This window comes from Scleropages formosus, chromosome 4, assembly GCF_900964775.1.
Source record: "Scleropages formosus chromosome 4, fSclFor1.1, whole genome shotgun sequence".
In the NCBI taxonomy this organism is placed as follows: domain Eukaryota; kingdom Metazoa; phylum Chordata; class Actinopteri; order Osteoglossiformes; family Osteoglossidae; genus Scleropages; species Scleropages formosus.
This window is the reverse complement of record NC_041809.1, coordinates 35,267,517-35,279,676: the sequence shown is the minus strand read 5'-3', so window position 1 is coordinate 35,279,676 and position 12,160 is coordinate 35,267,517. Positions and strand designations below refer to the sequence as shown.

Below are 12,160 nucleotides of genomic sequence, written 5' to 3'. Positions count from 1 at the left end.
CGTGTCCAAAGATCTGCTTTCTGTGAAGTCTGTAACAGCCATTTCTAATGGCTTTGATATGGGGACTAAAAAAGGACCGAATTGGTCGCATTTTTTGCATAACCGTGTGTTTGCAGTGTGCCGGTTACCCAAAGTGATATAGTAATACACATCTTGCAGTAGGGAGAAAGGAAACAAAGCTAGATGGAGTATTAATGCATATCACTTTGACACAGAAGTATGATGTTATTATTACATTTATTTTCATGTAAGAAAACCTGAATACCTTCATGGGTGTCTATTTGCTGTGTCCTGAATAACATAAAATAACATGGATAATGTTATTTATGTTATTTCCCTGGTTGAAGAATCCCAGTAAACCTAGCGGTGTTGAAACTCAATGAACAAGCCGTCTTAGACAAACTGAAAAACAAATGGTGGTACGATAAGGGGGAGTGTGGAAACAAGGACTCCGCAAGAAAGGTCAGTCCATAAGTTGGTCTTTCCTAATATCAAAAAAGTCATTGTGCCCTTAGAGGGTTCTCCTTCCCTTACCCCCCTGGCCACTTTTCTTCCATTTCATCTTCAAGCTGTCATTTACCCGAATTAGCACTGTTTTTTTTTTCTTTCTTTCTTTCTTTCTTTAATCCAAGCTGGGTACGGCATTATGGTTTGAGCAGCTGTGGCTTGAGGATACTCCTGAAAGTACCGACCTGAGATTTACCGTGTTTATCCCGCAGCCGACTGAAGGCTGTGACCGATGGCCAACGTAATTTGCAACCCACCGGATATATTTTAACTCTTCCTCCACTGCAGAAACAGCTACATCTTAGTGATATGTAGCACCTAAAACAAAACCCAGTAGGACATCTCTTGGGATAAGTTAAGATAAGATGAAATAAGATAAGATAAGATACTTTTTTGTCATTGTATGCAATACAATGAAATTTTGTGCGGCAACCTTCAGAAGAACAGCCGCAGAAAGGACTCAAAATGAATGAATGAATGAATGAATGAATGAATGAGAATTAGATTGAAACTTTGGAGTCCGAAACAGGCCTCACTCATGCAGTTTGCCCAACGCACCGTGAAAATTCCTATGTAAAACTTAATGAAAAGAAATGCGTTTTCCATTCTGCCTGGTAGGATATTCCAGTATATCAGTGAGTATATCAACAAATACAGTGCTCTGTTTTTCAAGAAATAATACATAATACTTTTCTTCAAATCAGAAGTGAGACCTGTTTCGGTAATCCTGAGTCTCTTTGAAAAGGTCAATCCATAATGCAGCGCTCACGGTTATTGCTTGAAGTGGCTGCAGCAATTTCGCACAGTCCAGCAGCTAATGGGTAAATGTGAGCATGGAGAGAAATGCAATGATCTGAGAGCCATTTAAAATGTAATTCTGCCCCGAATGGATCCCCCCTCTGTTGGAATATGCAGTGTGCATGCTTTTGGATGAAATCTTAAGTTGAAACTAATGGTAGTCACCAGACCCAAATGCATGTCACTCGTGTTCACAACCCCCTCTTCTGTGATGCCATGCATACTGTAAATAAGTGCCCTCGAACCTTGTTCTCCCCTGTTGAAAATGAATTGGGACATTCTGCTTGATTCCTAATCAAGGTCCCCAAACAACCGTTAATAACGAGAAGATATTTCATGTTTGTTCCTGCATGGTGTCAACCGTTATAAATCTGAATGTCCTAAACCCACAACCCCAAATTCTTGAGATTGAAAAATTGAGATTCTCATATGTAACCATACAGTTATTAATGTTGATGTTTTGGATCATAAATTGCTTTAGTGGATTGGTGGTTTATGACTTGGAGAGCTTTGATCCATAGGTGATAGTCAGCTAGAGAGCCTTTAACTTATTGATCCTGAGCTTGTCACATGTGCATGACTGCATGTTTCTGTCAGTACAGGCTTCCCTTGCATAATGAGCACAATTTGTTCCCGAAGATCCGCTTGTAAAGTGAAGGCTTGTAAAACATCTTAATTATCCATTCAGTTAAGAAAAACAAACAGTGTTTCCGAGCTACAGAAGTTATTCCATTTATTCCGCAAGAATGTAAAATTCCAACCTTATCTTTTAAGCAGAAATTTAATCCGAATTAACAAATTAATAAATTTAATAGAAAAAAATCTAATTCAGAACTAAGTCCAGAATTGTGGAATTGCTCTGGACATATTTATACGGACTAAAGATTCACATGTTAAAATTTGCTTATATTTGCATGCTCCCTTTATTCTATCTTTTTTCTCTCAGCGTTTATCTTGCTATTATTTTCTCTTTATTTTGTTTTTTTCCTGTTTAATTTTTCAATGCATAATCCTAAAATGCATAATTTATCATAAAATGATTTGCTTTAGAGTTGTATCCCATATGTCTTTATTACAAAGTGCTTTGAGAAACAGCTTTCAAATGCACTATACAAAATAAAATTATATTTTTATTATTATTGTTCGCAGTGCATCTGTGTTGAGTTATTCATACAGCATCATTTACAACAAATGAAAATCAAACCACACAAACAAGGCCGCTCTATTATTACTGTCTTTCAGTAAAATTTTATCAAGTCTTAAACTGATAGGTAAGGCTTTCTTTGTCCTTTTTCACTTTAGAACTTTTGAGGTTTAGAGCTCATTATTATGAAAGATGGTAGTTTTATACTATAATAAAAATAAGTCATAATATTTCTGAGAGATCCTTGCAACTGAGAGACATGGGAAAAGCCACACCGTGTGCTTGAGAAAAGGCTTTGTGTGGCACTCAGCATCACCAAGGCTCAAATTTCGAACTTAAATTTCAGCTCTCGCAAGGCGTTCCTTGTAAGTTAGAGCTGATAGCGCATTATAAGAATATTAGGCTACCAATTATATTCGCTCCTAAGTGTGAGTTTTCATAATACGAGTTCTTGTTATGCGGGGGAAGACTGTATTTATATTTTTTTGGTACTAAAGCAATTTTAGCATTGTAAATTATTGAAGTTCAGAATTATGACTAAATAATTGTGCTATACGGACACATAAGGTGTATAAGGCGAAATGTGTAGTGTGAATTCATTTATAATAGAGTAATTAAAAATGATCATCTGTTAAATTTTACATTATGTTACCGTATAGGCTATTATTTCACTCTAGCCTTTTTAAGCACCTTTTTACCTTTGGATGGTATTTTATTGCATGCGAGCAATTTGAGAAATACGTTTAATTATCTTTCTCAACAATAGAAGTGTTATAGCTTATAGTTATAGATTGCTGTCTGACAACATTTATGTGAGGATTTTATTTTCTTTCCTGACCCCATTTCTTTGTGCCTGTAGGACAAGACAAGTGCTCTGAGCCTCAGTAATGTGGCTGGAGTGTTCTACATCCTGATTGGAGGGCTGGGGCTAGCCATGCTCGTAGCACTCGTGGAGTTCTGCTACAAGTCCAGGACGGAGTCGAGGCGAATGAAGGTGACCTTTCGCTCTTCCCTCTACCTGTAATAAGTGTCTTCGAGGTTCTTTCTCAGTCTGTTCCATTAATCTTTAAATGGAGTTTGCATGTTCTCCCTGTGTCTGTGTGGGTGCTCTGGTTTCCTCCCACACTCCAAAGACATGCTGTTCATGTGGTTGGTGACTCTAAAATCACCCATTGTGTGTGTGTGTGGGTGTGAGTGATCGACAGAAAGTGTGTTTCACTGGCATATGGATAAATGACTCAATATAACTGGAGTATCTAGCAGTGTAAGTTGCCTTGGGTGAATAAGGTGTGGGCTGACAGTGTTCTTTGAACGTTGTTTTGGAGAAAAGTGTCTGCTGCTTGAATAAATGTAAATGTAATCTGCCACAAAAAATTATTACATCGGTCTCCATGTTCATATGTTTGTCAAGTGGGTGTGTTACACTTCAAAACTGACAACCTCAGCTGCATGATTTCCATGTCTCCCAATGAAACAAATGAAATAAATGAAACAACTGAAACAAAATGCGCTATAAACGAAACACAAATAAATATTAACTAGGCGTTACGTGGAACAGGTTTTGTATGGTTATATTATCCGCTTATATGGTTATAATATACTCGGAGAGAAAATGAGACACGTTACTTAGTGACTTTGCTATAAGTAGGAGAATTAATTTTGTATTAATTCTGCTTTTTTATGGCATATTTGTCGCGACCATCAGCAAAAGCTTTGCTCTGACTGAAAACAAGACAAATATATTTTCTTTTTTCATTATACCATGAAGCGCCTTTAAGTCAAGATCTCTACGCACGTCTTCGGTGTTCTGATGTCTGGATGTTTCATTTTCATGGAAATGTGACATTTACACAATTGTCCGGGAAAAATGTGTTTTGCTCCATCTCTGATTGCATTTAGTAGCTATTTACCCCGCTCATCAGTACGACATCGCTGTCCGTTACTTGTTATGATTGAACTAATTAGTCTGCACCATCTGCGGAACACAATCTTCCAAATCTGTTGAAGTTTGTTGGAATTAAATAATCTGTACATTCAGAAGCACTACTGATCATTTTAGCTAGTTTTAAGCGTACGGCGTTTCATGTTGGGGGAAAAGGTGGTGCATACAGTAGACCGTATCGTAACTGTTAAATTGCTGCATTGTTTTTGTCACGTTGCTATTTGGTAAATTCGGTAAATCTGGATACACAGCATGGTTATGAAGGTCACCCAGGGTTCACTGGCACCACCATGAGACCAGTATATCCATTTCTTCTGGAACCAGGATTGCTTATATAAATGATGACGTAATTCTTTGGCAGGTAAAGACACCCCTCGACTTATGCAAATAGACCGTTCTTCAACCCCTTACGTAAGTCAAAAGTTACGTAAGTCAGATTCCCCATCCTCCTCCACCTTCAATATAACATTAATAATTTTTCCATCTCAGTTCTTGCACCTTGACGTTTCTTCATTATTATTGTTGTTTTCATGCTAGCTGTTCCTTTCACTGCTCCTTTATACGTTCGGCATCCGTCACTATCGTATTCACAGTCGATACGGCCAAACCTGGTTCCCGTCTATAGACCATAATCTTTGTCCACCTTCATACTTCCTTATTATTTTCAATTTCATCTCCAAATTGATTGCTGTACGCTTGCGAGACGCTTCTCGTTTTCCTTCAAGTGGACGTTTGCCACCAGGCTCTGTGAATAATGAAATAGGTAAAAAAAAAAAAAAATATGCGAAGAAAGCACTACACTAGCGAGAGGAGATGTGTTCACGGCTCAAAACTGGCGGGAACTGGGAAGATGCAGCTTCCTGCCTTCTCTGGTTACACCGATATGTGCATAACGTATTTCAAATGTTTTGCGTAAAACAGAAGTGCTATTCGTAAATAATGAGTACGCTGGGAATTTTTTACATGAAGCCGGATTTACGTAAGTAGAGGGGTGTCTGTATGTGATGTATGGATGAATGACCCATTGTAAGTAGTGTATCTAGCCAGTGTAAGTCACCGTGTTGAATAAGGTGTGTGGGCTCGTAACACTACATAGAGTTCATTGGAAGTTGATTTGAAGCGTCTGCTAAATGAAATATTGTAACGTAATGTAGATACATATTTTGTGCACTTAATAATTCAAAGTTTTGATTTCTTTATGCGACTCGTATGTTGAGACATACCAAAAGGCTCTATCTCGTTGACTAACTGTGACCTCACGTCCCCCATCCCTGTTCAGCAAATCATCAGTGACGCCATGCTGAGCTCCACCCTGAGCAGAATGAACAGGAACGAGAGCGGGGGTGAGAATGGGCGGATAGTGACGCACGACTTTCCCAAAGAGGCACAGACTCTGCCGTGCATGAGCCACGCGGCTGGTATGGGCCTTGGCGTCTCGGGCATGTGACTGCGCTGCGCTGGATGGAACCAAACCGGATGGACAGCTGGTGGAGCGCGCCACAATCCCATCACCTGCCACAGACATGCTGTCAAGTGGACTTGTCACTATGGGCAGACAATTTGCTGCGAACTGTGGGAAGGATTTTTTTTTTTTTTGTTTTTTTTTTCCTTTCTTTCCTTTTCAGAAGTTGTTTTCATCCACTGCAATAAAGAAGCCATTGGGACTTTGCAAAGAGTTGTTCTTGTTTGTGACAAAATAGGAAAAACTGTCCCCGAAATAACTCCTGTGCTGTGCCATTTCTATAGTCCTGCTTACTTCTGTTACCATGTGCAATATGTTGATTAATATCAATTGCCAACAGTGATGTCAGCGACACGTGTATTTTTTTTTTTACAATCAAAAAGTTGAGGAATGAACACCCCCCCCGTGTCACACACTGCCAGTTTAAGCAACATATTCTTTAAATGAGGGATAACGTCTTTTTTCCATTAAAATAATAGGGGAAATGTTCTTGTGGATTGGCACTATGCACTGTAGCGGAACTGCATCCGGCAGAGCGGCAGAGCCCAGGCAACTTGCGTTGTCCGAGAAATTGTGTTTTCTTTCAAAATTATGTATATTCCATAAAAAAAAGCGGTTTGAACGGATTCCGGTTAATGAATTTTAATTGTCACAAGCTTATATACACCAACCATCTAAGAAAAAGAGAAAATTAACTGGAAATATTATACTACCTCAGTCCACACTGATATTTGCACTATTTTAAATTATTGCATAAATCAAGTGTCAGATATTTATAGGTGTTTTATTTAATAATTTCACTTGGTGGTCACCCATAGTCCAGGAATGACGGGGCTATTTGACTATAGGCTATTTGTAAAAGAAACGCCGCAAACTATTTTATTCAAGAAGTTATTTCTGGCTACTTTACTTAATGGGTCTTCCCAACCATTTCCAAGCTGAAATCTTAACTGAAATGATGTGGAGTCAAGAGCACTTTTATACATTTTTACAGAAGTCCAAAACCTCGTGGGTTCTTGCGTGTAAAACAAGCTGACCGGTCACAGGAGAGGGTCATATATAAGTTTACAGCAATGTTACATTAATAGGAGACAAACGATGAAAATTTGTGAATGTTCTCAGCAGGAAATTGACCAGTTACAACAAAGGTGTGTAAGGTGTACATATGAACCTGTGTTTATTGCATGTCAACACGGGAGATCGTTGTACTCATGGATGTCCGGTGCGTTTATGCATTTCATCCAATTTCTTCTGCATGTTTAAAAACCAAATGTTCTTTCTGTGTACTTTATGGCAAAATAAATTAACAATAGACTGTGTTTTTAAAAAAAGATAGCCCGCAGTCAAAAAGATAAAGATTAGAATTTTTTTTTTAAAATCATGAGGAGCAGTTCAGATCAAGTTTGCTTTTTGTGGACATTTTCCACACATGTAACACTGTGTCAATGACATATAGTAATAAACAGCATAATAGCAACATAGGAGTAGAACCGAAGGGTTTGCAAATATACATATTTCAATAATAATGAAAATAGGGCTACATCAGTTATTAATTGATGGCATCGACCCGGAGGACCTTTCTGGTGCGAGCTTTATTTTACTTTCCTGCAAACGCTGTTTCTCCCAAGGTGTGCATATGAACATGAAAGTTACTACGTTACTGTTCCGTGGTGCCGAACCCTCAAGGTCCAACGAGACCTCGGCTCTTTCTCCACTCTGCTTTATAGTAATAAAAGCGCAGATTGGTATTATTAGCTAAGAAATCGAGTCCTACAGTGCACTGTGCAGAGATCCTTTCTCCATCACAATGAATTTGTCGGTTCACCAAGGGCGTTTTTCCTCTGTTTTCTTCCTCGTATGGCACAGCACAAAAACATAAATGGCCCTTGCAAATAAGACAGTATATTCTACTTTTTTGAAGAACATTTTTTTACCCTAACAGGTAATAAGGTATTGAGCATTTGTATTGTGCGAGCAACATTTACACATGGGGGTTTATTAAAAATGGTGTTCAATTAGTAGACATGAGTCTTTTTATCAGTTTGGTTTGAGTTTTATTCAGTCTTGTTGATTTTGTGACATTTGCAGGGAAATTTACTGGGTATGGTCCATTTAAAAAGTTAGATATTTTTAAGTCTGATACTTTGTTTCATTACTACAATGAAAAGCTAATCTTATGTGTTTAATTATATGTTCAGCTCCACAATATTGTTGTTTTTAGACCATAATATTAATATGTGACTTCAGTTATTAACAGTGGGAAAATTATTAATAAAAGTGTTCATAAATAAATTTTTCTAAGCAAATTTAAGGGGCATTTGCGTGTTTTCATTTCACTGTATGCTGCTGTATGATACATAGACATTGAAAACAAATGCTAGCTGCTTAAGGGATGCCTCCTGATTGCTGAATCAGTTACACACCAGCAAAGATCTGGAACATTCTGTAGATTGATGACTCTTCCCAAAAGTTCATTTCCTCCTGCTGGGGGCATAGACGTCTTCCACGTTGGCTAATGGCTCACATTTAGGAATTATGTGATTTTTCCAGCTTTGAAATGTTTTTAAAATGCTTTATTGTTGTGTGTCTTTTTTGGGAACACATGATTGGATGACCTCCGTGGTATTAGAATTCTAAAGCTCTTTCTTCCACTTTGCTGCAGAAAAACAGCGGGAGCTCCTGCCTCATAGTGCGGTATTGATCATTTTAAATGTCACACTTCTTGTCCCCACGGGTTCTCCATCTGTCCCTGACCTTTACTGAGAACTCTTAACCTCTCAGATGTGACGACAGTGCATTGTTGTTCAATAGAAAAACAACTGCACTTCCATTCAGGAGTTAAAAGTCGGAGTGTCTGAGAGAAGAAGGTAAGTAATGGAATGTGACGATGAAAACAAGCCATGAGCAGTAATGTTCTGCAAGCTAATATGAACACCTCACATGAGAACTCTGTAGATAAAAAATATATCAGTTCAATGATTTGCTGTAGACACCTTACATTTACATTTATTAATTTCTCAGATGCTTTTCTCCAGAACAACGTACATCTCATAGAAAATACAATGTGTTCATTACATTAGCAGGAAGAGACATTTAGATGCAGACGTGTGACTCTTAAGTCAGTTTGTTCCTTTCCACCATATGAACCAACGTTCATCACACGAGTAGCTGCATAAAACTTCTTCCAAATATTGACAATTCCTGATCACCTTCCTACTATTTTTTTTATTATAAACATTTCCATTACGTCCCAGGAGTAGTTGTAAAGGTTTATCCAGCATCATCTTAAAGTTATAGAGCATGGACATTTACACCTTACATGAACTGAAGAGATGATGGGCAAAGTAAGTCTGGAAGAGGTGAGTTTTAAGACCCTTTTTAAATGTAGGGCAGAGATTCAGCAGTTCTGAGTGAGAGGAGAAGGTCGTTCCACCACAACGGAGCCAGAACCGAGAACCTCCGTGCTTTACCTTTCATACGTGGGACCACCAAGTGGGGAGATGTGGAAGAACATAACAGTCTGGTTGGAGTGTAGCGGATGATCAAGTCTTGTAGATATCTGGGAGCAGTTCCACTGATACATTTGTAGACCATAAGCAGGGTCTTAAATTTGATCCGGGCAGCTATAGGAAGCCAGTGCAGAGAAACGGGTAGAGGAGATAGATGGGAACGCTTGAGCAAGTCAAACACAACTAACACAACTTTCCCCATACTTGCTCACTTGTCCACCGCAGTGTACCACTGGTCCGGATGCAGTCCTGGAACCATAGGATATCTGGGTACACCCTGGACAGCATGACACCACAGCAGTGCTGACTAGGTAATCGTGCACAAAAATGACAGGTGAGACGGAATAATCATATAATATCATATATCATGTAATATTTATAATGTTATGTATCATTGTAGCCCACTGGTCCAAAGTCCTGAATGACATTTACTCTCAATAACTGTAAATGTTCCCTTAGTCATTTATCCAATGCTTTTCTCCAAAATACACTGTTAAGGTATTAACAACTATTTACCCATTTATACAGCTGGGCAATTTTACTTGAGCAATTTGAGGTGAGTACCTTGTTCCAGAGTTCATTTATGTTTATTCACTGAGCAGACACTTTTGTCCAAGCACCTTCCAATGAACTCTATGTAGTGTTATCAGCTCACATACCTTATTCACCGTGGTGACTTACACTGCTAGATACACTACTTGCAATGGGTCGCTCATCCATACATCAGTAGAACACACACACACACACACACACACACACACACACACACACACACACACACACACACACACACACACACTATGAGGGAAACTAAACAGCATGTCTTTGGACTGTGGGAGGAAACCCATACAGACACAGGGAGAACATGCAAACTCCACACAGACTGAGCAGGGATCAAACCTACATTCTCCTGCACCACCCAGGCACTGTGAGACAGCAGCGCTACTCACTGTGCCACTGTGCCACCATGCTACCGTGCCACCCTCTACTCCAGCTAGAGGTGAGATTCAAACCTGCAACCTTGGGGGGTCCAAAGACAGCTGCTCTAACCATTACCCTTCCAAGTGCCCCTGCTGATGTGTGCTGTTTGGCATCTTCTTTCATAGCACAACACCGCAGTAACGCCGTTACGATGCGAATGCAGCACCCAGTGCTAAATGGGGCGTCACAGTCAACAGACTGATGTCACTAATTCAATTACACTAAAGGAATTTCGTGCCCACAAATAACCATAGATTCACTGGGATATCTGAACAATGTAAGTCCCTCTGAAGAGAAACACCAAACCAAGCAAAATCATTAGTTTATCCCTGAAAACAAAATCATTGTCATGCACACTGTCCTGCCACATGATCACCGAAGGGAAAATATTTCTACAGAACTTGATATGTACCAGCTTTATGTATCTATACACCGATCAGCCACAACATTAAAACCACCTGCCTAATATTGTGTAGGTCCCCCTCGTGCTGCCAAACCAGCTCCGACCCGCCGAGGCATGCCTCCATAAGACCTCCTGTCCTGTGGTATCTGGCACCAAGACGTTTAGGAGCAGATCCTTTAAGTCAGATCTTAAGGTCGATCCATCCATCCATCTTCCTCCGCTTATCCGGGACGGGGTCACGGGGGCAGTAGTCCAAGCAGAGCCCCCCAGACTTCCCTCTCCCCGCACACCTCCTCCAGCTCCTCTGGGGGAACCCCAAGGCGTTCCCAGGCCAGCCGGGAGACATAGTCTTTCCAACGTGTCCTGGGTCTGCCCTAAGGCCTCCTCCCAGTGGGACATGCCCGAAACACCTCCCCAGGGAGGCGTCCAGGAGGCATCCGGAACAGATGCCCGAGCCACCTCAACTGGCTCCTCTCGATGCGGAGGAGCAGCGGCTCTACTCCGAGCTCCTCCTGGGTGACTTAGCTCCTCACCCTATCCCTAAGGGTGCGCCCAGCCACTCCGCGGAGATCTTCAGGTGTTTGCCAAATTTCATTTGCAAACTGAATGCCAAGCTTGGCGAACACCTGAACATCTGAATCAACAACCTGACCTACGAACACTACCAATCTTCTCTACCATTTCTAGATCCTTTAAAGTCCTAGAAGTTGTGAGGCAGGGCTTGTTTTTCCAGCACTTCCCACAGACGCTCGATCGGAATGAGATCTGGGGAATTTAGAGGCCAAGTCAACACCTTGAGCTTTTGAAGAATTTTTGCAGTGTGGCAGGATGCATTATCCTGCTGATCAGGGAATATCGTGGCCATGAAGGGGTGTATACGGTGTGAGAGAAAATAAGAAAACTGAGCAGAAATGATGCTATGCATTAAATGTACAACTGATTCTATGCGAACGGGGGGTGCGGTGGCGCAGTGGCGCAGTGGGTTGGCCCACAGTCCTGCTGTCCGGTGGGTCTGGGGTTCGAGTCCCACTTGGGGTGCCTTGTGATGGACTGGTGTCCTGTCCTGGGTGTGTCCCCTCCCCTTCCGGCCTTATGCCCTGAGTTGCCGGGTTAGGCTCTGGTTCCCCCAGACTCTGTATGGGACCAGCAGTTCTGAAAGTGTGTGAATGTGAGTGAGTGATTCTATGCATGTGTTCTGTAACTGTTGTGGAAGACCCATTGTGTGGAGCAGGCTGTACCAGGCACCAGGTCAGAGGTTATCTGATAAAGGCAGGATGCGGACACCAAGAGCCTGTCATGAAAGGCTGGTGGTCCTGCCTTGCCTGGAGTGAGGTCAGTTTAAGGTCAGCTGAATGATGGGGGTTGGATGGTGCAGCTTTTGAGGGAGGAGTTTTAAGGACAAAGGAGCGGAAAG

The 12,160-nt window shown here is 40.8% G+C and overlaps 1 protein-coding gene across 2 annotated transcripts in view; it reads left to right on the top strand.

Moving 5' to 3' along the window:
- The window catches only part of gria1b (glutamate receptor, ionotropic, AMPA 1b), a 63,152-nt gene extending 55,106 nt beyond the window's left edge, over window positions 1-8,046 (top strand). The window contains exons 14-16 of one of the 2 annotated variants that reach the window (XM_029251239.1): window positions 348-462; window positions 3,309-3,443; window positions 5,671-8,046. In XM_029251239.1, coding sequence (XP_029107072.1) covers window positions 348-462; window positions 3,309-3,443; window positions 5,671-5,838 — 418 coding nt within the window. In that variant the 3' untranslated portion in view covers window positions 5,839-8,046. The remainder of the gene's footprint in view (window positions 1-347; window positions 463-3,308; window positions 3,444-5,670) is intronic. The other variant, XM_018752236.2, reaches the window with a different exon arrangement.
- The last annotated feature ends 4,114 nt before the right edge of the window (window positions 8,047-12,160 follow it).